Source organism: Bos indicus, chromosome 1, assembly GCF_029378745.1.
Source record: "Bos indicus isolate NIAB-ARS_2022 breed Sahiwal x Tharparkar chromosome 1, NIAB-ARS_B.indTharparkar_mat_pri_1.0, whole genome shotgun sequence".
Classification (NCBI taxonomy): domain Eukaryota; kingdom Metazoa; phylum Chordata; class Mammalia; order Artiodactyla; family Bovidae; genus Bos; species Bos indicus.
This window is the reverse complement of record NC_091760.1, coordinates 57,920,231-57,947,158: the sequence shown is the minus strand read 5'-3', so window position 1 is coordinate 57,947,158 and position 26,928 is coordinate 57,920,231. Positions and strand designations below refer to the sequence as shown.

The 26,928-nt window shown below is 39.3% G+C and overlaps 1 protein-coding gene across 4 annotated transcripts in view; it reads left to right on the top strand.

Annotated features, from left to right (window-relative positions):
- The window catches only part of BTLA (B and T lymphocyte associated), a 34,095-nt gene extending 18,295 nt beyond the window's left edge, over positions 1-15,800 (top strand). For 3 of the 4 annotated variants that reach the window (XM_019980044.2, XM_070787793.1, XM_070787787.1), the window contains 5 exons: positions 598-921; positions 4,924-4,959; positions 6,872-7,012; positions 8,510-8,556; positions 13,662-15,800. In XM_019980044.2, the coding sequence (XP_019835603.2) occupies positions 598-921; positions 4,924-4,959; positions 6,872-7,012; positions 8,510-8,556; positions 13,662-13,937 (824 nt within the window). In that variant the 3' untranslated portion in view covers positions 13,938-15,800. The remainder of the gene's footprint in view (positions 1-597; positions 922-4,923; positions 4,960-6,871; positions 7,013-8,509; positions 8,557-13,661) is intronic. The other variant, XM_070787796.1, reaches the window with a different exon arrangement.
- The last annotated feature ends 11,128 nt before the right edge of the window (positions 15,801-26,928 follow it).

The window sequence follows — 26,928 nt, the reverse complement described above, 5'->3', positions numbered from 1 at the left end:
TGTGAGGATTAAGTGACTAAAATATGTAGTATGTTTTGAACAGTCTCTGGAATGTAAGTAGCAAGAAGTTATTATTATTTGCTGCTATTGGAGTAGCTTCCCTTGTGGCTCAGCTGGTAAAGAATCTGCCTGCAATACAGGAGACCTGGGTTCAATCCCTGGGTTGGGAAGATTCCCTGGAGAAGGAAAAGGCTACCCACTCCAGTATTCTGGCCTAGCGAATTCCACGGACTGTATAGTCCATGGGGTTGCATAGAGTTGGACATTACTGAGTGACTCTCACATTAGAGTAGCTACATGATAATAAAATAAACCTAATTAGAATAAAATAATTTTATAATAAACTGTTAACATTTTAGAAATTGAGGAAATTATTGAACAATTGAGAAAATTGTTTAATTTTTTTTAACAAATATTTATCATGTATCTACTATGTGTCATAGCAGACACTCTGCTAGTAAGGGTTAATATACTGTAAAATGTTATCTGAGAAAATTATAGAATCATGTTTAATAAATCTTTCACAGAAACTGTTGAGGTGGCAAATATTAGTCCTTCCAAAACAGAATTGATTTTAATTTTGCTTTTATCTTCCAGGAGACAAGTCATGTGATATACAACTTTACATTAAGAAATATTCCATGTATGTTGTATCATCAGGGGACCCATTTGAACTGGAATGCCCTATGAAATATTGTGCTGATAGACCTACTGTGAGCTGGTGCAAGCTTGAAGGAAACAATTGTTTACATCTTGGGGACAGACTTCAGGGGTCTATGGGTTGGGAAGAAAGGAAGCTTATTTCAGTTTTTATTTTGCATTTTAATCAAGTGCTTGCTAGTGACAGTGGGTCATACCGCTGTTTTGTGAACTCTTCATCCGGATTCATTGAAAGCCACTCAATTACCATTAATGTGACAGGTGAGTTCTAGATATCAAGACTATCTAATTTTTTTTGTTATGTTTTAAGAAAAAGAGGGCTCTGATTCTCAAGTGATTATGTTAGACATTGAACTCATGTGAAATCTAGATTGTGATGTGTGGTCACCTACGTGTCTGTGTGTTTTTGAGTGAGACAGTGAAGAGCAGAGAAAAATATATAATAAAATCGTTGGTCTTGCCTCTAGGGGATATAACATTTATTTGATAAGACTAAAATTTTATCACAGAATCATGAGAAAAAAATTGCAAAGTGAATATCAAATTTAATAGTAGACAGCTTTTTACTTTTTGCCCTTAAATTTTTTTTCTTATATTTATCAGTCCTTGACTTTTTTATTATAAATCCTTGAACTTATGTTTGTGCTGCTCAGACAATTACACTCTTGTTAATAGTTCACAGCTTGCACAGAGGGCAATCAGCACACAAACAATCTGACTACTTGATGAGTCTTGCGAATACTCATGGGTTTCGCTGCCTCCCAGTCCCTCCTCAGAGGCCCTCAATAGGCTCAACAACAGAGGAAGGACAGGTCATGTTGGGCCAAACTGTGTTGAATGAAACATGGAAAATAAATAGAGAAAAGCAGAAGAGATTTAAAAATAGTTGGTTTATGAAAATTCCACAGCTAATATCGTTGGGCTTCCCACATAACTCAGTTGGTAAAGCATCTGCCTGCAATGTGGGAGACCTGGATTCAATTCCTGGGTCAGGAAGTTCCCCTGGAGAAGGAAATGGCAACCCACTCCAATATTCTTGCCTGGAGAATCTCAAGGACAGAGGAGCCTAATATCATACTCAATGATAAAAAATTGGAAGCTTTCCCCTCAAGAACAGGAACAAGACAAAGATGTCTACTTTTGCCATTTCTATTAAATATTGAACTGGAGGTTCTAGCCAGAGAAAGTAGGTAAGAAAAATAAAAGACATCTATTAATAACTTGGAAAGGAAGAAGTGAAACTATCTCTTTTCACAGATGACAGGATTTTGAATATTAGAAAATCCTTAAAAATCTGCACAAACCATTATACTAGATCCAATAAATGAATTCAACAAATTTGTATTATCAACACAGACAGTGACAGTTTTACTTCCTTTCCAATCTGAATTCCTTTTATTTCTTTTTCTGTCTGATTGCTATGGTTAGGACTTCCAATAGTGCATTGGATAAAATTGGTGAGAATTGGCATCTTTGTCTTGTTTCTGATCTTAGAGGAAATGTTTTTAGCTTTCCCCCAGTTGGTTACAATGTTAGCTGTGGACTTGTCATATATAGCCTTTATTATGTTGAGGTGTATTTCCTCTGTACACACTTTGCAGATAGTTTTTATCATGAGTGAACACTGAATTTCATAAAAGCTTTTAATGTACCTATTGAAATGAGCATATGGTTTTTATTCTTCAATTTGTTAATGTGGTATATCGTATTGACTGATTTGCAGATATTGAACCATCCTTGCATCCATGGGATAAATCCCACTTGGTCATGGTATATGATCCTTCCAGTGTATTATTGGTTTCTGTTTGCTATTATTTTTGTGAGGATTTTTCCATCTATGTTTATCATTGATGTTTGCCTGTAGTTTTCTCTTTTTTTATGATATCTTTGTTTTCTTTGCATCAGGATCATTCACCATGATTTTTACATGTATGTCCATCAGGAATATTGCCCTAAAATACTCTTTTCTTGTAGTTTTCTTATTTTTCTATCAGGATATTACTGGCCTGGTAAAATGAGTCCAGAAGCTTTTCTTCCTCTGCAATTTTTGGGAATAGTTTGAGAAGGATAGATGTTAAGTCAGAGCTGAAATTAAGATCTACAATCTGTCTCCCTTGAGGCCTAACTTCAGAGGGAAGGGAGGCAGCATTCCCTCCTAAACTGTATGTCCCAAGGGGATGACTGGAGAAGAGTGTGAAGGGTGAAGTAGTGAGAGGGGATATCTAAGAGCAGTGCAGGAGACATGAAGGGCATTTTAAGTTCCCTCTCAAGATTTCTGTTCTTCTAATTTCCTACTCTCTCACCTTCTTATCATCCCCTTTCTTATCACATTGATGATTTGTGCTCCTGAGCCCATTAGAAATTCTCCAAGACTCTGTACTCTTGTCTGTCAACAGCCTTCCGCTCTGTAATTGGTTCCTCCTGGAGTTTCATGATCAGGTCAGACCTTCACTATCTCCCTTCTAAATATTCTAATTAGTTGTATAAACTACTTATCTTTTAATTATCCCCACTTTTGGTTCATTTCAGCCAAAAATCTTCCTGACATACTTAATTTGCCTAATAGGCTTCTTTCATAATTCCACTCTTTAGTTGAGTCCCCTGCAGAGCATTCCCAGTGCTTACACTATTGGGCTGACACCAATCTGCCTCCACTTATCAAAATTCTACCTCTCCTGTCAAACCCAACTCATTTTCTAATTCTTTATGAAGTTGTCTATGTTTATCCTAGAGAAAGTGACTTCTCTTTCCTAGTAATTTTTGTGTCGTTTAAGGTCTTGCCTCTCATTTATCACAGATTTCCTTGTACCACAGATATGTAGGGAAATGTCTTTTATCCCATGAAGGCTTATGATACACTGGCAAGCAGGAACTATGCCATATTTCTTTGGATCATCCTTGCTTCCTTTACAATAGTCAAATGACTCATTTAGAATTGTCTTTGAATTGGGTGTGGATTTTCCTTTTGTGAAGTGATTAAAACAAACATAACAAGAAGAGTGTCAAAGAAAATTATTTTCTTTCTGTATCAGGGAGTACTCAATGAACTGAGCATCATGTAAGGAGAAAAATATACTCTGAAATTATATTTCAGGACCATGCTTTTGGTAAATAAATTTTGGAGCTATGATATAAAATCTTTCATTTTTTCCCTTGAAATATCTTTCTTATGGAGTATTGGAACTTTTCCTGCTTTTGTGCCTGACTCTGCTTTGCTTTTTATGTTTAAGTTAAAAATCAATGGGTTGCCTGGTGGCTCAGACGGTAGAGTCTGCCTACAATGCAGGAGACCCAGGTTTGATCCCTGGGTCGATTAGTCCCTGTGAAAGCAGGATTGTGACAGAGTCCGGGTTTGGGTGCTTATCCAATTGTTATCCAGGAGAGCAATTATCTCCCAGAAGGAAGAAAAGCAGTTTGCAAAGTCTTGAGAGGAAAGTCAACAGAACAGTCACTGAAACATACACTGGCCTGCAACTCTGTTCTCTCCAATCTGCCTTTGGTCAATCAATCCCTGATTAGGAGCTTCACAAAGGCAGATGGTGATGATTTTAGCAGGAGAGTGGGGGTGTAGGAGTGGGCAGAAGGTGAGAAGCACTATCTTTTTTTCAGAATTAGTTCCCACCACATCATCAAAAGCCTTCTTTCCTTGTGGCATTCATTCTATACTCCCTTGGAGCACCTGCTGAATGTATATCTTGTTATTCCAAGTGCTAAAAGAAGTCCTATAGGCTGAATTGTTTCCTTATACTTAAGGAGGTGGAAAGAGGGAGTCAAAGCAATCAGAGGAAGGTTGGGTTGTATTTATACAGTCTCTCTCTCCCTTTTTTTTTTTTTAAGTTTTATTTTGTATTGGAATATAGCCGATTAACAATATTGTGATAGTTTCAGGTGAACAGCAAAGGGACTCAGCCATACATATACATGTATCCACTCTCCCTCAAACTTCCCTCCCATCCAGGCTGCCACATAACAATGAGCAGAGTTCCCTGTGCTATACACATTTTGGTTTTTCATTTTAAGTGTAGCAGTGTTTTATAGTCTTTCTTTAAGACTCAAAATAAACCCAGGGACTTTTGTCCATGAACTTGAAGTGATGATCTACACATTTTCCAAACTGCCTTTCAGCTGAATTATTGAATTCTCTGTTAGTATGTAAATACAGATATCTTCTCGGAGACTAGCTCTGATTTTGGACAAACCTGAGTAGAACCTTCGTTGTTTTCACAACCAATTTCAATTCTTTATCTTGTTTTTCTGTTTCAGAACGGACTCAAAATAATTCAGAACATCCTCTTATAAGTAAGTATCAAACTTGCCAAATAAAATCAAGGAAATAGATTGTTATGTGTCTGGAAAGTAAAACAGGTTGCATCTTCTTCATTGAGTGGATTTGTTTGTACTAAGTTATCTGTTGTGGGAGAGTCCTGTGCTCCTATCCATTCCCCTCCCCCAGACAGCTAAATTTGTCACTGTTCGTAATAAGTTGGCTGCTCGCCTAAACAAAATAGCAGCTGCCACATGAACAATACAGTATTTGTTAGCACTAAATTACCAAACTACTTCATGCCCAGATCCAGTAGCTCCTGACCACATTAACCCCAAAACCAAGGATATGAGGAATGAATGTATAACTAGGTTAATATATCTAGAAATAAAGCCTTCCTGAACAAACAAAATTGAGTACAAGTACAAAGTTAAAAGATTTATGATGAATTCTGATATTTTCTATTTTGTTATCTTTCATTTTTTTGACTTCATTTGTTATCTGTTAAGTTCTTGCACGACACACTAGTACATGATACAACCTATCATGAAAAAACAGGGCCTTAATGCACATTGTGTGTGTGTGTGTGTGTTTGTGTGTGTGTTAGTCGCTCTCTCGTGTCCGACTCTTTGCGACCTCATGGATTGTAGCCCACCAGGCTCCTCTGTCCATGGGATTCTCCAGGCAAGAGTACTGGAGTGGGTTGCCATTTCCTTCTCCATAATGCACATTAACATTGATCAATAATAATGGGAACCAGTTGTATGCCCATAGAAGCATATCTGGAGATACCAAAGATATTTGAAGATAATAAAAGTACTTGGAAATATCAGGGTTAATGAGACAACACAAAGCATTGTGTTAAAGGAACTTCAATTTTGTTTCAAAAACATGTTGGCTTGAGTCCCAGCAACTGCCATTTACTAGCTGTTAGACTTCTGGCAAGTCTTGGGACAATTACTCTTCTCAGAACAAGTGACTGGATTTAAAAAAAAAAAAATTCCTTACTTTTCTTCTCCTCTGTTTACTGTTCTCTGCTTAGTTTTCTTAAGTGATCATTATGAAAATTAAATGAGACATTGTAAATGAAAGGGCATGGTGAAATACTTTCTGAGAGCTGTTATGGATAGTGTTTTATAGGCGATTAACCCTAGCAGACGGAGAAGGCAATGGCACCCCACTCTAGTACTCTTGCCTGGAAAAATCCCGTGGATGGAGGAGCCTGGCTGGCTACAGTCCATGGGGTCACTAAGAGTCAGACACGACTGAGCAACTTAACTTTCACTTTTCACTTTCATACGTTGGAGAAGGAAATGGCAACCCATTCCAGTGTTCTTGCCTGGAGAATCCCAAGGACGGGGGAGCCTGGTGAGCTGCCGTCTATGGGGTTGCACAGAGTCAGACACGACTGAAGCGACTTAGCAGCAGCAGCAGCAGCCCTAGCAGAATTGAAAGATAAATTATAGCCACTCATACACACACTTGAAGAAGGCAATGGCACCCCACTCTAGTACTCTTGCCTGGAAAATCCCATGGACAGAGGACCCTGGTGGGCCGCAGTCCATGGGGTTGCTAAGAGTCAGACACGACTGAGCAACTTCACTTTCACTTCTCACTTTTATGCACTGGAGAAGGAAATGGCAACCCACTCCAGTGTTCTTGCCTGGAGAATCCCAGGGATGGGGGAGCCTGGTGGGCTGCCGTCTATGGGGTCGCATAGAGTCGGACACGACTGAAGCGACTTAGCAGCAGCAGCAGCAGCATATACACTCAGCATTAAAGCAAGAGGTGGGGGAGAGGACTAAGTCCTGGGCTTCTTGGGAGAAACCTCTTAAAAGAGAAATAGAAGCATCAGCTAGAACTCCATTCAAGTTCTGACAGTTCAGAGGGTGTTACTTCATTTGTCTCATATTTTCTAACCGTCTTGAGTATTAACGAACATTTCAGATACAAAGAATGCCTCAAGACCACTCTCCAAGGAAGAGATGGTGGACCGACAATGGATCCTTTATAGTTTGCTTCCTTTGGGGGCTTTACCTCTACTTATTACCTGTTTCTACCTATTCTGCTGCCTTAGAAGGCACCGAGGTGAGTTCCATCTTCTCTCTGCTGCTCTGTGCCACACATTTGGGGTTCATTTACATTGGCTGATAGATTTTTAGTTAGTTTCCCAATATTGTGGGTTTTTCCCACAATATTCTACTATAAACCATGGACAGTGGTTTCCTGGGGAATAACTCATCTTTCCACCAGAAAGCCAAATGGATGAATTCAGATCTCCTCTAGTCTTGAAGAGGCATGCTCACCACAACAAAGGCTTGTGGTGAGGAGGTAATATTGCTGGGACTTACTCATTCTACTTGGGTCCATCATAGGAAGAATTCTTCTAACATTCAGGGTGTTGAAAAGGAGGCTGAAATAATTTCGCAGATCAACATGTCTGCATTGAATTAGTTTGTCTGGTCCTGTTTTCCACAGTCATATCACATTATGCCAGTCATCCACACACCTGTCTAAATGAAGACCCAATGTCCCCAGAGGAAATTCTTATGTCTGTGCTTACTGTTGCCATCATAAACAGACGCTTGAACTGAATCCCTACCCAACATTAATGCATTTGAAAACGTGGTTTTGACTATGATCAGAGAGGTGATAGTTTGAAAACAATTACTTTCTCTTTCTGTAAGAATTCACTTAAGGTCATTAGTGAACACTTAAACACGTTAAGAGAGAGGGGTATGATGAATCTGGTCTAGCTGGGGTCGAAACCAGGTCAGTCCTCTCTCTCTTTCCTTTTTCCCCTCAGTCATCTTGTCTAATTCCTTTCTCCACAGCAGCAGCCACAGTGTAGCTATAGAAACTAAGCTGGACAGAGCAATCCTTATTTCTGCCACAAGAGAAAGCCTTGTCTGAGCAAAAGTGCTCTTGGTGTTTTGTGGTGAGGACTTCTGGAGCCTAGAACCTTCTCAGGATGCTGAGAGACTCCTCTGTGACTCCAACTCCACTTCTGCAACACCAAGGCTCTTTCAATGGCCCCCCCTCCAGTTTCCACTGCCTTTTTTGAGGTAGCTGGAGCTTCAGAAAAAAAAGCAAGGATAAATCTTTTGATTTACCACATCCAAGGGAACTAGGCCAGAGGAGATCCCAGCTGTGTAGGTGAAAGGAAAGCTGTGAGTGTGGCATTACATACAGAATGTCCCCAGAAAAAAGAGTCCCAGGTTTTTAAGGTGCTGGGCTAGGTCCTGTGCCCTCCTCTTGGCTATGCCATAGGCCGTTCTGGAGTGAGGAGTGAAGAACCAATGAACAAAATGGACAGCACGAATTCTCACAGAGATTTGTGTATCATGATGGACATAGCAAATAAAGAAGTCCAAACTAATAATAACGCTGTGGATGGTGTGCACATGGGTGAGTTTGCGTGGGGAGGCGTCCCCACCTCTGGGACTGAATTTCAACCTAGCAATCTGATTCTAGAACCTATATTCTTAAATGACCCTAACTTACAAGGAATTGAGGAAGAATTTTATTTTGTGCTATTCTTTACCTCTTTTGGTATTTTATTTTATTTTTCTTTTTGAATTGCAGGGAGACAAAAGAAGCTTTCTAATTCAACAGGAAGGGATAGTAACCTGGTATGTTTGATGGTATATAACACAACCTGTGTTATGCCATGCTAATATTTATATATTTTTAAAAATTTAATTGGGTCTATGTAACACCATGTGCCAAGTAGTGTTCTAAATGCTATATATATTTACCTACTTTTTAAAATGTGTTTATTTTACATTTACTTTAGTCTGTAGCAAAGATGCTTCCAGATTGTTGCTTAGTGGCTAAGTCATATCCAACTCTTTTGCGACCCCATGGACTGTAGCCCACCAGGCTCCTTTCTCCAAGGATTTCCTAGGCAAGAACACTGCAGTGGGTTGTCATTTCCTTCTCCAAGGGATCTTCCAGACTGAGGGACTGAACCTGTGTCTCCTGCATTGGCAGGCAAATTCTTTACCACTGAGCCACCTGGGAAGCTCTTCCTTGGGATTAGCAAATCTCATAAGTGAGGCTTATAAGGCATAGAAGGCAGTGTAGAACCTAAGCAGAAAAGTCAGAGGCTGAACTATACAACGTTGACTCTGTTCTCAACCTGTTATGTGACTTCAGGCTATTGATTTATTCTCACAAAAGTGCCTTAAGTGTTTCCAGAAGGGTTGTTCAGTCACTAAGTCGTGTCCGTCTCTCTGTGACCCCATGATCTGCAGTATGCCAGGCTCCCCTGCCCTTCACTATCTCCTGCAGGTGGGAGTAAATAAAATAATGAATTATAAATAACCTCATAAAATCAAGTATGATTTCTTAATGAGTCATACCAGCAGATAAAGAAGCATGATCACAGGTCTAGTTACTATGCAAAAATCACTCATAATGTGTGTGGGCTCATTAAGGAGGAGACCTGGTAGACAAAGCAAAGGGTTCTCCGGAAGCAGAGCAGTTTCCCAAGTTCTTGGAATACCAGTTTAGACCTTTCTTTTGGATTCAATGTTCTGTAAAGACTGGAACTCAAAATAGAATGCAAAATGAAGCAACATATTTCTGGAAAAAAATTTTATGTAGCTCTGATTAAAAACAAGTAGTCATAAACAAGGTACCACAAAAAGAATTTATGTGGATATGGGTTTTTCCATTAGGAGTAGTAATAAAGATGTATTCAACGTCTTAAAATTTCCAGAAATGCCAGAGGCAGATATAACCAATAGTTCTACATATAATATTAAATGGTACTCAGCATTCCCCACCAGGTAGCTTAATATTAAATAAAAGTAAATACATTCAAATTAAGAAACTTGTATGAAATTTTTAGTATTATTGTGTTGGGTGCTAAGGTTTTGTTTCTTCACATAGGGAAATTTTCTTAAATGTGATTTCCTTTCTTTCTATAGTGAACAACAGCAAAATACACTCTGTTACAATCAGCCCTAAAAGCTATGACAACATTTAAAACAATGGTCTAGGGGCTTCCCTGGTTCCTTAACCAGTCCAGTGGTTAAGATTCCAAACTTCCATTGCAGGGGCCTTGGGTTTTATCCCTGGTCAGGGAACTAAGATCAATCATGCTTTGGCAAGGTAAAAACAAAAATCTAAATAATTTACTGGACATGTAAAGCCCAGGTTGGCTAAAATATAGTTACATTTCTTTCTCTGTAAACTGGATGAATTATTTATGATTTGCAGTTGAACTCAAGAGGGGGTTTTTCTATGTGTACAATTATCGGGGAATTTTGTTTTATGATCTTCGTGTATTTCATAGGATTTCAGAGTTTTGCCCCATTTGAGTTATCAAGCATTTCAGAAAATAATCAAAGAGATACTGTATTAGATCTTTGAGACTCAAATTTTGTCAAGAGGGAATTGTATGTGAACCAGCAGAATAGAAATCCAAATTAGAAAAAGGATAATATGAAACATACTTTTAAAAGTCAAAATTTTAATCCTATTCCAGGATGTCCTTTGAGGGTATGAAAGTACTTGTTTAGTATAAACAAGTGAATTGCATATTTTCTGAAGTGCTTTACAGAATGTGGCTGCTGCTGCTAAGTTGCTTCAGTCGTGTCGGATTCTGTGCGACCCCATAGATGGCAGCCCATCAGGCTCCCCCATCCCTGGGATTCTCCAGGCAAGAACACTGGAGTGGGTTGCCATTTCCTTCTCCAATGCATGAAAGTGAAAAGTGAAAGTGAAGTCACTCAGTCGTGCCCAACTCTTAGCGACCCCATGGACTGCAGCCCACCAGGCTCCTCCATCCATGGGATTTTCCAGGCAAGAGTACTGGAGTGGGGTGCCATTGCCTTCTCCATTACAGACTGTGGAGTGCTATACAAATATAGAATAAGACAGCTGCTTCAGTTTTGCCATCTCTACCCACCATACCATTGTGCACCAGCCTTGTGGCACCCACCCACTTTGATCAGGTGCCACAGAATAGGTTCAGCCACCATGCTTTCTTTTACCTAATTTACTCTAACAAAGTTTTCCATGGAAACCAGCCACCTTTGGGGATGGGAGGCAGGTAATTGAGTTGACAAACTACATAGATTGAAAAATACAACAGAGACCTTGTTGATATGTTAAAGATTTACGGCTAGATATGAGAGGGTAACAGGCAGGAAGGCCAGGGGTCTCCAAACGGAGGAAATAGGCTGCAAGTGTCAGACATTTTTTTCTCTCTCTCTTAAGTAGCAGAAGGAAACAAACTAGTGATATATTTTTTCCCCTTCTCTATACAAATTTAAAAAGAGGTTTTTCTTAAAATACTGTGTTGCCATAATGACACCTGGTTCCGCCTGAACTTAACTTTTCTCAAATTTTGAGCTAACCAATACATTTTTCTTATGGAAATGTTTGTCTTAAGCCATGTTCTGTACTATGCATCTACCCCAGTTTCTGTCCTCAAGTCAGTTCACCTAAAGGCTCAGAACTGACTTGACAAAACAATATGTTATACTCATACATTGCTCTCTTAAGCCATGTAAACAAAACTATTTGCATGGTAATCTGCTTTTCTTCAAGATTCAAATCAATCATTTCATGGCCCAGGATGACTCCCCTGGTGCCAAAACTATCTCAAAATGAGTCTTGTGGGTAAGGAGCCTAGTGCCATTCTCTGAGTTTTGAGACATTCCTTTCTTTCATTAACAGACTGCTAGAGAAGGCATTGGCACCCCACTCCAGCACTCTTGCCTAGAAAATCCCATGGACAGAGGAGCCTGGTAGGCTGCAGTCCATGGGGTCTCTAAGAGTCGAACACGACTGAGCGACTTCCCTTTCACTTTTCACTTTCATGCATTGGAGAGGGAAATGACAACCCACTCTAGTGTTCTTGCCTGGAGAATCCCAGGGACGATGGAGCCTCGTGGGCTGCCGTCTATGGAGTCGCACAGAATTAGACACGACTGAAGCGACTTAGCAGCAGCAGCAGCAGCAGCAGCAGCAGTAACTATATAACATCCAGCTAAAGACTAGTAGGCGGGTACTCTTTCTGCCCCCTTCTGATGTCTATGTCAGAAGCTTTCTCTATCTCTTTTATACTTTAATAAAACTTTATTACACAAAAGCTCTGAGCCATCAAGCCTTGTCTCTGGCCCCCCATTGAATTCTTCTCCTCTGAAGGCCAAGAATCCTGGCATCTTTCGTGGTTCAGCAACAACCTTTCAGTTATTAGGTCACATGACAGTCTTCTCCAGAGCTCCTCCAGAGACTTTAGTAGGGCTTCTTTGAGACACTTTCCATCTGAGTCAAGAGATGAAGACGCTTAAATGAATCTTGCTTCTTTCAATCATTCAGCCTTGGTGTTATTTCCTAGGCAGCTAGGCCATCCGAGGGAGGCAGTATACTCAACAGTTAATACTTCATTTGTCAGAACAAAGTTAGACATGTTTGCATGGTGTGTGTGTGTGGGTGTGTGTTAGTTACTCAGTCAACACTGACTCTTTGAGATCCCGTGGACTATAGCCAGCCAAGCTCTTCTGTCCATGGAATTCTCCAGGCAAGAATACTGGAGTGGGCTGCCATTCCCTTCTCCAGGGATCAAACCAGGGTACCCTGCATTGCAGGCAGTGTCTTTACCACTGAGCCACCAGTATAGAACTCTGTATACATCACAATGTGGATGACAAAAGAGCAGGTAAGGGATATAGGTTATCAGGTTAGGCATATCAGGTTAAGGACCTGATACCTCAAAGAAATTAGGCTGAACCTCAAGAATATAAATTGGTAACATTGGGATTTAGAAAATTGAAATAAGCCTTAGCATTAACATGGTATCTTCATTTTTTACCAGCCGGGTCCCTTGTATAGGTAGAAACAGCTAACAAATAATTGAAAAAAGTTTTTTAAAAAATCAGGTTTCAGTACTTTTAGTTTACGTAAGTTCACATCTTTCTTGAAAACTTTAAGATATTTGACTCAATTTGGAAGTGTTAGAAAATCCGTGTGGTGGAAATAACAACTGGAATATCTTTAGAACTTTTCCCCAAGCTTTGTCCACCCACATCAAATTGACAGCAACTTCCAGTCCCAGGTTTCAAATCATAATAATATATCTTGGATAATATTTATTCTTCATAGTATATTCTTTTTGTCCCTTAGAGAGTAATGGTTCTGCTTTATCTTTAATTGCTTTATTCTAAACTGTGTTAATGCTATACATTATATTACACATCTCCTGATGTTCTGAAGGGATATTTTATGCTTTTCTCATTAATCTGATGTGTGGTTTCCATTTCAAAGAGGGGTCAAAAAGGGTTCTGTGAGCTCAAAAATGACCATAAATAAAAGGGAGCTGAACCTAGTGCTCTGTGACAACCTAGAAGGTTGGGATGGGGTGGGAGATGGGAGGGAGGTTCAAGAGGGTTGGGACATATGTATAGCTATGGCTGACTCATGTTGATGTATGGCAGAAAACTTCACAATATTGTAAAGCAATTATCCTCCAATTAAAAATAAATAATTTTTTTAAAGCACAAAATAACTCTTTCAGAAGAACATAGTGGTCTTTAAGCCTTTCACCCTTTAATAAGTGAGAATCTGCTTTAAGGAGTAGATGTCAACACCTACAATGAAGAATAGATTATTTCTCTCCATGTATAACCACTCAATTTAGCCTACACTCATGGTTTCCTAGTGGATATGCACTATCACATCCTTAAGTTGTAATTAAAGAAATCTTTTTTTCCCTCTCTTTTAGGTTGATGTTCCCCAGTTCTTTAGGAGTGAGCCAACTGAAATCGACATCATGGAAAGTTCCCAAACATTGCATTTGGAAACTGGAATTTATGATAACGACCCCTGGTTCAGGGTCCGGAGAGAGTCTGGGGTTTATTTTAACCCAAGTCTGGAAGAAAACAAACAGGGCATTATTTATGCTTCCCTGAAGCATTCGGTCATTGGAATGAACCCAAGACAGGCAACACATGTGCAAGAAGCACCTACGGAGTATGCGACCATATGTGTGAGGAGCTAAATCCGGTCCTGATCTCCCACCAGTGATCAGCAACTGATCTGTTAGTCAGCACCACTACTGAAGACCAACAGAAAGTCAAACAGTGGTCCTTGGCTTGAGAAATTTCACTTTCAGGAGGTTCACCTCAGTGCTTGGGTCTTAAGCATCCACAGGACAAATGACTAAAATTTCTCCCAGAAACTTCTTTGGGACTTTTTTATATTTATAGCCTTGGGCAGTAAAATCTTTTTTTCCCCAAAACCAAATGATGTCATTTTTAGACATCATTTTTCGAACCAGCTACATTTAACCTGCTACACAAACTCAATATTTTCTTTGGGACTACAGAGAATGTAGGACAGAAAGGTTTAGATTCTCTAGATCAGTTCACTATATACTCTTGAAAAAGGAGTCCCAATTCAGATAACTAAACATAAATACAGTGATGATTGTGTGTCTGTTTCCAGTCTTCCATAATAAGAAATTTTTATCAATCTAATATTGGAATTTCTTAAATGTAAAGGAGAAATAATTTTAAACTTGATGATATAAGAAAAGAATGGAAAGAATAAATGATGCAATAAAGATGTGGAATATACCAACTGGATACAGGGTAGATGTTCCCCATGCCTGACAAGCAAATGCTTATATCTATCCTGTTAGATTACTAAGCAAATAGAGGTAGTAAATATAGCAATTAATGTATGATGCATTTATAAAGTGACTGTGTGTGGATAACATAGACTAATATATATGAATGTGACATAATGCTACTGAGTTATTACATTGGGACAAAAGTAATTGCAGTTTTGAACTGTGAATTTTGGATCATTATAACTAGGTTCAAAGACATCTTTATTAATCAGAATAGGAGCCATTACAATCAACACATTTTTGCCAACAAGAAATAAGTTTGTTTATTCCTGTAGCACAAAATTCATACTCCAGGATTTGACAACTCTTGGAAAGGATTTTCTGCCTCCTGCTGGTTGTGGAAGCATTTTCCCTGCAAAATATTGTCCAGATGCTTGAAGAAGTGGTAGTCGGTTGGCAAGAGGTCAGGTGAATATGGCAGATGAAGTGAAATTTCATAGCCCAATGCATTAAACTTTTGAAATGCTGGTTGTGCAACATGTGCTTAGGCATTGTCATTGAGAAGAATTGGGTCCTTTCTGTTGACCAGTGCTGGCTACAGGAGTTGCAGTTTTCTGTGCATTTCATTGATTTGCTGAACATACTCCTCAGATGTAATGGTTTTGCCAGGACTCAGAAATCTGTAGTGGATCAGACCAGCAGGAGACCACCAAACAGTGACCATAACCTTTTTTTTGGTGCAAGTTTAGCTTTGGGAAGTGCTTTAGAGTTTCTTCTTCATCCAACCACTGAGCAGATCATTGCTGGCTGTCATATAAAATCCAGTTTTTGTCACACATAACAATCTGATTGAGACATTTCTCAATCATTAACATTTTGTTATTGTTGCATAGAGTAAGAGAAGACGACTCTTCAAAATGATGATTTTTTTTTTTTTTTTTTGATTTGCAGTCTGCTTACGAGGCACTGACTTATAGAGCATTGTCACCTTTCCAATTTGCTTCAAATGCCAAATGACCATAGAATGGTTGACGTTGAGTTCTTTGGCAACTTCTCCTGTAGCTGTAAGGGTATCAGCTTCAATGCTTGCTCTTAGTTGGTCGTTGTCAACTTCCGATGGCCAGTCACTGTACTCAACTTCAAGGCTCTCGTCTCCTTTGCAAAACTTCTTGAATCACTGCTGCACTGTACATTTGCTACCAGTTCCTGGGCCAAATGCATTGCTGATGTTGCGAGTTGTCTCTGCTGCTTTACATCCCATTTTGAACTCGAATAAAAGGATCTCACGAATTTGCTTTTTGTCTAACATCACTTCTATAGTCTAAAATAAATATAAAATAAATAGCAAGTAATAAGTCATTAGCAGAAAAACAGAAAGCAAGAAATGCACATTAAAATGATGTATAACATAACCATATTTATTTAGAATGTATTCCAATATCAAAGAGCAAAATTCAACAGTGCAAAGCTGCCATTTCTTTTGCACCAACCTATGGGTTTCATGCATTGGAGACGGAAATGGCAACCCACTCCAGTGTTCTTGCCTTGAGAATCCCAGGGACAGGGAAGCCTGGTGGGCTGCCGTCTATGGGGTCGCACAGAGTCAGACACTACTGAAGTGACTTAGCAGCAGCAGCAGCATGGGATTCCCTGGTGATTCAGTTGGTAAAGAATCTGCCTGCAATACAGGAGACCTGGATTCAATCAATGGGTCAAGAAGATCCCCTGGAGTAGAAAATGGTAACCCATTCTGGTATTCTTGCCTGGAAAATTCCATGGACAGAGGAGTCTGGTGGACTAAAGTCCATGGGGTTACAAAGAGTTGGACATGACTGAGTGCACATGCACACTCAATAATATACTAGTGGGTGTCTGAATAAATGTAAAAATCATTGTCAACAGGTATAATCAAGTAAGTGCAGATTAATGGCTTAAACTGCATCGTTGTTTACCTGATACCAAATTAAAAGCACAATTGATGGAATGGAGAAAAGGCCAGAATATTTAATTGGCCAGTATGGGTCAACATACTTTGATTTACTGTATCTGTATCTTGCTGTTTTTCTTACCAAAGATTAGGGGCAGATCATACATGGTAAAGTAGTGCAATTTGATAGCCATTTATTTTAAAATAATGAGGTTGCAGCCACTTAAAAGTAAAGCAAGAAGAGATGAATTTATGAATTTCCAATGTACATGGTCTAATTATTTCAAAAATAGCTTGTAACATTCAACAGCTTGAGGCTCTTAGGATGCTCAGATGCTTCTGAGAATAATGCAATAGATCTCATACAAAGTGGATAACAAAGGTTAGGATCTATTTGAGCAAATACATAAACTACTGCACAAGTGAATGTGGGCTGTGAGAAAGTATGTGTGTGTTATTGTATAGAAGGGAGGATAGATGATTTACAGAAATGGTTAAAAAAAAACTGAAAAAACTGACATTCCATTTAAGCTTACTAAAGAAACTCAAACTATTAGAGTAAATGGGTCATTAAAGAAAATATATGAAAAGAATGTATTATGTCATGGCAGTTAATATGTTGGTTGGAAAAGAATTTCCAGACACAGAGTATCACAGAAAGGAGTGGGTTTATTAAGAATAAAGGGCAGAGAGAATGTGGTCGCTGCAAGCACAGAGGGCTGACCTCCTGACAGGCTAGCAAGAGTTGATTCTTTTAGTGGGTTAGTAGCCAATTTTTATAGCCTCAAGATAAAGAAAATTCCTGCGGAAGGTTGGGTGATTGATTAGGGTGTTATAAGGTGAGTACCAGAGTGAGCATTTTTGCCTAATATGGGTCAGGAAGCTTCCTGGTGATGTTCAGCAGAGCTTTGGCAATGGTCCAAAGGGGCTCAGTCAGTTCTGGAAATGACTTTGGATATGGCTTCGCCTTTGTGGCCTCGGTGAAGGCCTTGTGGCTTTGGGGAAAGATTCCACAAGATGTGGGGATGGGAGTATGACATTCCATAAAAGTTTTTGTTCCAGAAAGACACAATTGAGATTTGGTAGCAGAGATTTTCCTATTTAACAGTGGCGTTCAGATTTTGCTGCATAGGATTGGGTTGTGGAAGTTGTGTTAGAGTCACTGTCATCTAGCCAGTATGATAGCACCTCTCCTAGCATTTTGAACAACCAGTTCTAGGTAAGCTCTTTCAGCCAAGACACACTTATGGACAACTAACTGCAAAAGATATACTAGAATGGCTGCTATGCTTTTAGAAATAAAAACAGGAAGTATGGGGAGGATATATTTAGCTGTCCTTATCAGATGAACACACAAAGCTGAACAGTTTCTTCATGATTTTCTTGAATTTAAACAACAAAATATTTCTATTATTGAGACATTCTTAGCATATCTTGTGGTAAAGATAGCATTAATAATGATTGCAACTTTACGTGATTTATACTTAAACATTTGTACCACACTGCCCAAACCACAAATCATTTACATTTTTTATTCCTTCTTAATAAAATGTGTCAGAGTTATATATGTCCCCAATAAATCTATTTCAGTATTATCTACATTGTTTATATCATTAATAAAATATGAAAAATATAATAATTTAATGAATATTAAACTTGCTGATTATTCCCAATAAGATAAAGTTATTAAAAACATTTGGAATCAATTTGTTATTGCTTTATATAAAGTGTGAAAATGAAAGAGAAGAATGATTCTCCAACCTTATGGAATATAAAACAACTTGAAGAACTTTAAAAACTGCAGATTACCAGCTCCCAGCACTAAGAAATTCTAATTCGGGAAATCTAAGATATGACTCCACAATCTTCACTGTTAAAGGACACCTCAGGTAATTTTAATGTAGGTTTCCCAGTGGATAGGCTAATTTGTTTTATGTGGTTAATTTGACAGCTTTTCCCACTAACTGAAACTTTCTAGGCCCCAGAATAGATTATCTGGCCTGATTATACTTACACACACACACACACACGCACACACACACACATACACTTCTTTAAAGAGCAGTTTTAGGGTCAAGGAAGTTGAGTGGAGAGTACAGAAAGTCCCTATATGTCCCCTGCCCTCAAACAGGCACAGCCTCTTACATCATCAACATCCTGGTCCAGAGCAGTGCATCTATTATAATCAATGAACCAACCCTGATAAATCAACCAAATTCCATAGTTTACATTAGGGTTTCTTGGTGTTGTAACTCTTCGTGTCTGACAAATGTATAGTGAAGTATTAGTCAGTTCAGTTGCTCAGTCGTGTCTGACTTTTTGTGACTCCATGGACTGCAGCACCCCAGGCCTCCCTGTCCATCACCAACTCCCAGAGTTTATCCAAACTCATGTCCATTGAGTCAGTGATGCCATACAACCTTCTTATCCTCTGTCATCCACTTCTTCTGCCTTCAATCTTTCCAGGCATCAGGGTCTTTTCAAATAAGTTAGTTCTTTGCATCAGGTGGCCAAAACATTGGCATCAGCATCAGTCCTTCTAGTGAATATTCAGGACTGATTTCCTTTAGGATGGACTGGTTGGATCTCCTTGCAGTCCAAGGGACTCTCAAGAGTGTCCTCCAACACCACAGTTCAAAAGCATCAATTCTTTAGCGCTTAGCTTTCTTTTTGGTCCAATTCTCACATCCATACATGACTAGTGGAAAAGCTATAGCTTTCACTAGATGGACCTTTGTTGTCAAAGTAATGTCTCTGCTTTTTAATATGCTGTCTAGGTTGGCCATAACTTTTGTTCCAAGGAGCAAGAGTCTTTTAATTTCATGGCTGCAGTCACCATCTGCAGTGATTTTGGAGCCCCCCAAAATAAAATCTGTCACTGTTTCCATTGTTTTCCCATCTCTTTACCATGAAATAATGGGACCAGAGGCCATGATCTTAATTTTCTGAATGTTGAGTTTTAAGCCAACTTTTTCACTCTCCTCTTTCACTTTCATCAAGAGCCTCTTTAGTTCTTCGCTTTCTGCCATAAGGGTGGTGTCATCTGCATATCTGAGGTTATTGATATTCTCCCAGCAAGCTTGATTCCAGTTTGTGCTTCATCCAGCCCAGCGTTTCTGATGATGTACTCTGCATAAAGTTAAATAAGCAAGGTGACAATATACAGCCTTGATGTACTCCTTTCCTGATTTAGAACCGTCTGTTGTTTCAAGTTTAGTTCTAACTGTTGCTTCCTGACCTACATACAGATTTCTCAAACAGCAGGTAAGGTGACCAGGTATTCCCATCTCCTTAAGAGTTTTCCACAGTTTGTTGTGATGCACACAGTCCAAGGCTTTGGCATAGTCAATAAAGCAGAAGTAGATGTTTTACTGGAACTCTCTTGCTTTTTCAATGACCCAGCAGATGTTGGCAATTTGATCTCTGGTTCCTCTGCCTTTTCTAAATTCTGCTTGAACATCTGGAAGTTCACAGTTCATGTACTGTTGAAGCCTGGCTTGGAGAATTTTGAGCATTACTTTGCTAGAGTGTGAGATGAGTGCAATTGTGTGGTAGTTTGAGCCTTCTTTGGCATTGCCTTTCTTTGGGACTGGAATGAAAACGGACCTTTTCCAGTCCTGTGGCCACTGCTGAATTTATATATCTATATCTATATAGATAGATAAACATATATATATATAGTGATGTATATCGTTTATTATAACAATCCACAGAATAGTTTCACTGCCCTAAAAATCTCTTGTGTTCTACTGCTTCATCCTTCCCTCTCCCCAAACTCCTGGCAACCATTGGCACTTCCCATAGTTTTGCCTTTTCCAAATTGTTGCTTAGTTGGAACCATATAGTGTGTAGCCATTTCAGGCTGGCTTCTTTCACTTAATAATATGCATTTAATGTTCTCCCAGGTTTTGTTTTGTGTGTGTGTGTGTGTGGCTTAATAGCTCAGTTCTTTTTAGCACTAAATGAGAGTCCCTTGGACTGCAAGGAGATCCAACCAGCCCATTCTGAAGGATATCAGCTCTGGGATTTCTTTGGAAGGTATGATGCTAAAGCTGAAACTCCAGTACTTTGGCCACCTCATGCGAAGAGTTGACTCATTGGGAAAGACCCTGATGCTGGGAGGGATTGGGGGCAGGAGGATAAGGGGATGACAGAGGATGAGATGGCTGGATGGCATCACTGACTCGATGGATGTGAGTCTGAGTGAACTCCGGGAGTTGGTGATGGACAGGGAGGCCTGGCGTGCTGTGATTCATGGGGTCGCAAAGAGTCAGACGTGACTGAGATACTGAACTGAACTGAACTGAACTGAATATTTCATTATCTGGAAGTACCAAAGTTTATTTATTTAATGACCTACTGTAGGACATCTTGGTTGTTCCCAAATGTTGGCAATTTTGAATAAGGTTGTTGTAAGCATCTGTATACAGGTTTTTGTGTAGAAATCAGTTTTCAATTCATTTAAGCCAATACTAAGGAAGTTGATTGCTACATCATGCAGTTTGTTTCAAGCTTCCCAGGTGGTGCTAGGGTAAAGAACCTGCATGTCAATACAGGAGATGTAAGAGATGCAAGTTTGATCCCTGGGTTGGGAGGATCCCCTGGAGGAGGGCATGGCAACCCAATCTTCTTGCCTGGAGAATCCCATGGACAGAGGAGCTTGGCTGGCTACAGTCTATTGGGTCACAGAGAGTCAGATACTACTGAAGCGACTTAGCACATGCATAGTATGTTTAGTTTTGTAAAAAACTTTCTTCTGCCTTCCAAAGTGGCTATGTCATTGTGCACACCCATCAGCAATGAATGAGAGTTCCTGTTGCTCCACATCCTCACCAGCATTTGGTGTTTTCAGTGTCTTGGATTTTGTCCATTTTAATAGATATGCAGTCACATCTTATTGTCTTAGGTTGCTTGGTTGCATCTGATGATGTGACGTTAATCACCTTTTCATATGCTTATTTGTCATCTGTGTATCTTCTAGGTAAGGTATCTGCTAAGGGCTATGGCCCATTTTCTTAACTGGGTTGTTTCTTTTCTTATTGTTGTATTTTAAGAGTTCTTCGTATAGTTTGGATAACAATTCTTTATCAAATATGGCATTTGCAAATATTTTCTCCTGGTCTGGTCTATGGCTTGTCTTCTCACTCTGTTAATGATCTTATCATTTATAGAACTTATATGTTACTATGCTTGCTGCCACATTGGGCTATAGGTTTCTTATGAGTGAGGATTATGCACATTCCACTTTCAATTCTTGGCTCAGTGTTTGACACATAGTGGAATGTTTAAGGAATAAATGGTTGTGTTTGTGTAGTGTCATCTATACTCTTGCTACTCAAAGTCTGACCAAGTCAATCAGTTGGATAGGTATCCTACCACACAAAGCTGTGAATCAAGAGAACCTTGAGCATCTTCACAGTTCATCATTTGTCTGGTTTGAGTGAATTATTTGGTGAAAGAGAAACATTTATTTCCTAAGTAATTTATTTTCTTTATATTATATCTTTTTTAAAACCTCCAAACCATTAAACCAACACAATCCACTCAAATTACACTCTTAGGATAATGAAAAAATTGAAATTATATACCAAAGAATTTTTTGACCACTTCTCTTGATTAGTGGTGGGTGGTAACCTGTGATATGAGCTTTTTCCTGTGAATCACTTATTTGCAATGTCAGATGCATTGATGACTACTCATTCCTTGTTAATTTTTATCGCTGTGACTTTAACCTCAGAATTCTTAAAACACAATACCTCAAAGAGCTATGAGTCAGCTGTTGAGACGGCAAAGGGCAGAAATTTTTACTTTTCAGCTATTCAGGAGAAGATTTGATTGACATGTGAAATGCACTCAAGTAACTAAAAATTAAATGGTGACTTAATGAATAAATGCACAAGGCTCAGAATAAGAGAAATTACACTATGAAATATGAGAGAAAAAAAGAAGCACAATACTTGATAGATTTACAAAGGATTAGAACAATATGATAATTAATTTCATTTATCAATTTGTCTAGGCCATGATATTCAGATATTTTGTCAAACATTATTTTAGAAATTTCTGTGAAGGTCTTTCCTAGATGAAATAATGTTTAAGTCTGTAGACTTTGTATTAAGCAAACTGCCCTGATAATTTGAGCATAGGTCTCATCCAGTTAGTTGAAGGCATTAATCAAAAAGACTGACCTCCCTAGAAGAAGGATTTCAATGGCCTTTGGACAAAATTGCAATGTCAATTCTGGGTCTGCAGGCTGCCAACTCACGCTGCAGATTTTGGACTTGTCAGCCTCCACAGTCATGTCAGCCTATTTCATCTCTCTCTCTCTCCATATATATATATGTGTGTGTGTTTATATATAGTACTGGACTGGGGTGTCATTGCCTTCTCCATATAGATATACATATATATGGATTTGTAAATATATATAGATATATGTATGGCTTCCCAGGTGGCTCAGTGGTAAAGAACACACCTGCCAATGCAGGAGATTCAAGTTTGATCCCCTGGGTCAGGAAAATCCCCTGGAGGAGGAAATGGCAATGCACTCCAGTATTCTTGCCTGGAAAATCCCATGGCCAGAGGAGCCTAGTAGGCTACAGTCCACAGAGTTGCAAAGTATCAGACACTACTGAGCGACTGAGCATGCACATGTAGATATATGTATATCTTCTATTGGTCTGTTTCTCTGGTGAACACTGAATAATACAGGCAAATTTCCAAGAAAAAATTACTTTTGATATTTTGATATTTGGCAAAACTAATACAATTATGTAAAGTTTAAAAATAAAATAAAATTAAAAAAAAAATAATAAAAAATTACGTTTGCATTTTAATAGAGCTTCTGCTTCACTGAAGGAAAAACTTATTAATATTTTATTGTTAAAAAGAACACTCAGTATTGTTACTTAATTTCTGTTGCTCAACAATTAAAATCCTTAATTTTTTAGGTCTACTCAACTATAATACAGTGCCAATAACCCTAAAAGCTTTTCCATCATAATTATATAAATTATAATTTTTCATTCTTTTTTATTTAAAGAAGAAGTAAATTACTGTTAATATTTCCAAAGTATTTATTTTTGCCTGGACTGAGTCTCATTGACTTATTTCCAGCTTTACCCTTTTCCCTTTGCATTTGAGAATCAAACCATCCTAAGAACTCAACTTTGCCCTAATAATTTTTTAAAATTATTTATTTGGCTGCACTGGGTTTTAATTGCAACACTCGAGATCTTCAATTTTCATTGTGACATTTGGACTCTCAGTTGTGACACGTGGAATTTTAGTTTTCTGACCTGCTAAGTTCTCTTACTTAGTTCCCTGAGCAAACCTGGGCCCCTTGCATTGAGAGTTTTAGCCACTGGACTACCAGAGAAGTCCTGCCCTAATAATCTTGAGGAAGTGAAAATAGGATAAATCACAAAAACTGAAACTGCCTCCATGAAAAATGCTGCTGCTGCTGCTGCTGCTAAGTCACTTCAGTCGTGTCCGACTCTGTGTGACCCATAGATGGCAGCCCACCAGGCTCCCCCGTCCCTGGGATTCTCCAGGCAAGAATACTGGAGTGGGTTGCCATTTCCTTCTCCAATGCATGAAAGTGAAAGTGAAGTCACTCAGTCGTGTCTGACTCTTAGAGACCCCATGGACTGCAGCCTACCAGGCTCCTCCGCCCATGGGATTTTCCAGGCAAGAGTCTGAGAAGCAATCACTCCCTGAGAAATTGTACCCTATTGATCCTGATTGTACCCTGGGATCCTACACACATCCCCATAGTAACGATGACTCTTTGCCGGTGGAACTAAGGATCCTTAGAACATTTCCTCAGTATTTTATTCATCTCTTCATTTATGCAACAAAAGTATACTGACTTTCACCTGGCAACTGGGAATAAAGTAGGAAGATGTGTAAGACATACCATCTACCTTTAAGGTGATTAAAGACCTAGAGAGAGGAGAGATATGCAGACAAATTAGTACAGAGCCTTAGAGGTATAGTGATGGAAGTATTTATAATATATAATAAATGTGTATATTGGAGATCAATGAAATGCTGGCCCCAGATTTTTTTCCTGTGCCTAATGCCTGTGCCTTTATACATGTGCCTATAGATTTAACTCTGTTTAGGCACAGGTAATGATTATTCAAAAGGAATTGCTGCTAAAAAATTCAAATAATATGTTTCCTGTGACTTTTTTTGCCACTAGAACTTTAAAAATTCTGCTCTAACTGGTGTGCACTCGTACTTACCCTTACTAAATCTGTGTGACTCACTCATCTGAAAAGACTCAGACTGTAGTCTATTTCATTTTACAAAGTACACCATCAACTTTCCTCGTGTTATATACCCATCACCTCAATGACATTTATAGACTATTTTCAGTTTTGTTTTTAATACATTTTTAAGATTCTCAAGCCAATTATATGTGAGAAATTATCAGAATAGAAATGGTGTTGCCACCCCTCCCAAATTGCCTCTCTGCCAGCAGTTTCATCCCAGGCTGTTTTAAGCATGACCTGTTAATGGCTCACAGCTGCCTACCCGCCCACTTCCTTGGACAGCTGCCCTTGGACAGGATGAATGCCTGTCACCTGTTGGAGTGACTACCAACTTCTCTCCACCACTGCCTACAGCCAATGACGGACTGACTAGTCAACACTGGGTATGATAGAACTACCGCTTATGTCAGCAGAGAACAGCTCTGTGGTGCATTTATGTTCCGGTGCACCCCCACCCCGGCAACCCCCTCCAGTACTCTTGTCTGGCAAATCCCATGCACGGGGGATCCTGGTGGGCTGCCGTCTATGGGGTTGCACAGAGTTGGACATGACTGAAGCAACTTAGCAGCAGTAGTAGCAGCAGCACCCCCACCCTGAGAGATCCAACCGCCTGAGGTCCTGTTCACCTCTTTCCACTTCCCTCTCCTGCTTCACACTCCTCTTAGAGATTCATCCTGAAGAGCACTCCCTCAATAAAACTTGAGCATAAGAATCCCTTTCTTAGGCCCAGTATTAGGAAATCTAACCTAACCTGGTTAATCTCATAACTGATGGCTATGTTTTATCTTATACAGTAGCAGCCTGTGGGAGTGGAGGGGCGGGGAGCGGAGAGCAGCTCATGATTTCAGTTTAGAAAGGAAATGATTAAGCAGTAGAGCTATAATCCATATTCTCTTTTTACTGGTGGACCCCTAAGAAGGATGGTAGGCACAACAAATCCTCTGATAGTCATAGGAGACAGAGAAGGTGCACTAAAGGTCCTGAAGATAAAACTGGGAGGGTGTAAAAGTGCCGCAGATGGAGGGAACCAGGGCAGGGGGGAAGTTGCACAGTGACTGGAGAGATAATTTGGTGGTTATCACCCCAATATGAGTGCCTCAATGCATGGTACCACTGGAATTAGCTGTCCTTCCTAGTAAATATTAAGTAACACAGAATTGCAGGAAGCAAGAGATAACTGATAAAAAAAAATAATTGAGGAGGCAGTTTTGATTTCTACTAACTCTCTTAAGAGTCCTGTCTAGCTTCAGAACATAAGGCAGATGGTTCTTGAAGGTTGATAGTAGACTACGGAGAATTAAAAAACTGGTTTGTTTGATAGCTTTAGCAATGTCTGATGTGGTAAAGGTAATGTATAAAGGCTAAAGGAGATTGTAGAGCCATTTTAGGCCTTGTTAATGATTTCTTTTCAGTCAATTTCTGAGTCCAGCCAAACACAGTGGCAATCTCATGGGATGAAATCCAGGATGCATTTACTATTTTTGACACAAAAATATTTGAATTTGCTTACATTATCTATTTCTGCTTTACTGACTATGCCAAAGCCTTTGACTGTGTGGATCACAATAAACTGTGGAAAATTCTGAAAGAGATGGGAATACCAGACCACCTGATCTGCATCTTGAGAAATTTGTGTGCAGGTCAGGAAGCAACAGTTAGAACTGGACATGGAACAACAGACTGGTTCCAAATAGGAAAAGGAGTACATTAAGGCTGTATATTGTCACCCTGCTTATTTAACTTATATGCAGAGTACATAATGAGAAACACTGGACTGGAAGAAACACAAGCTGGAATCAAGATTGCCAGGAGAAATATCAATAACCTCAGATATGCAGATGACACCACCCTTATGGCAGAAAGTGAAGAGGAACTCAAAAGCCTCTTGATGAAGGTGAAAGAGGAGAGTGAAAAAGTTGGCTTAAAGCTCAACATTCAGAAAACTAAGATCATGGCATCTGGTCCCATCACTTCATGGGAAATAGATGGGGAAACAGTGGAAACAGTGTCAGACTTTATTTTTTGGGGCTCCAAAATCACTGCCGATGGTGACTGCAGCCATGAAATTAAAAGACGCTTACTCCTTGGAAGGAAAGTTATGACCAACCTAGATAGCATATTCAAAAGCAGAGACATTACTTTGCCAACAAAGGTTCGTCTAGTCAAGGCTATGGTTTTTCCTGTGGTCGTGTATGGATGTGAGAGTTGGACT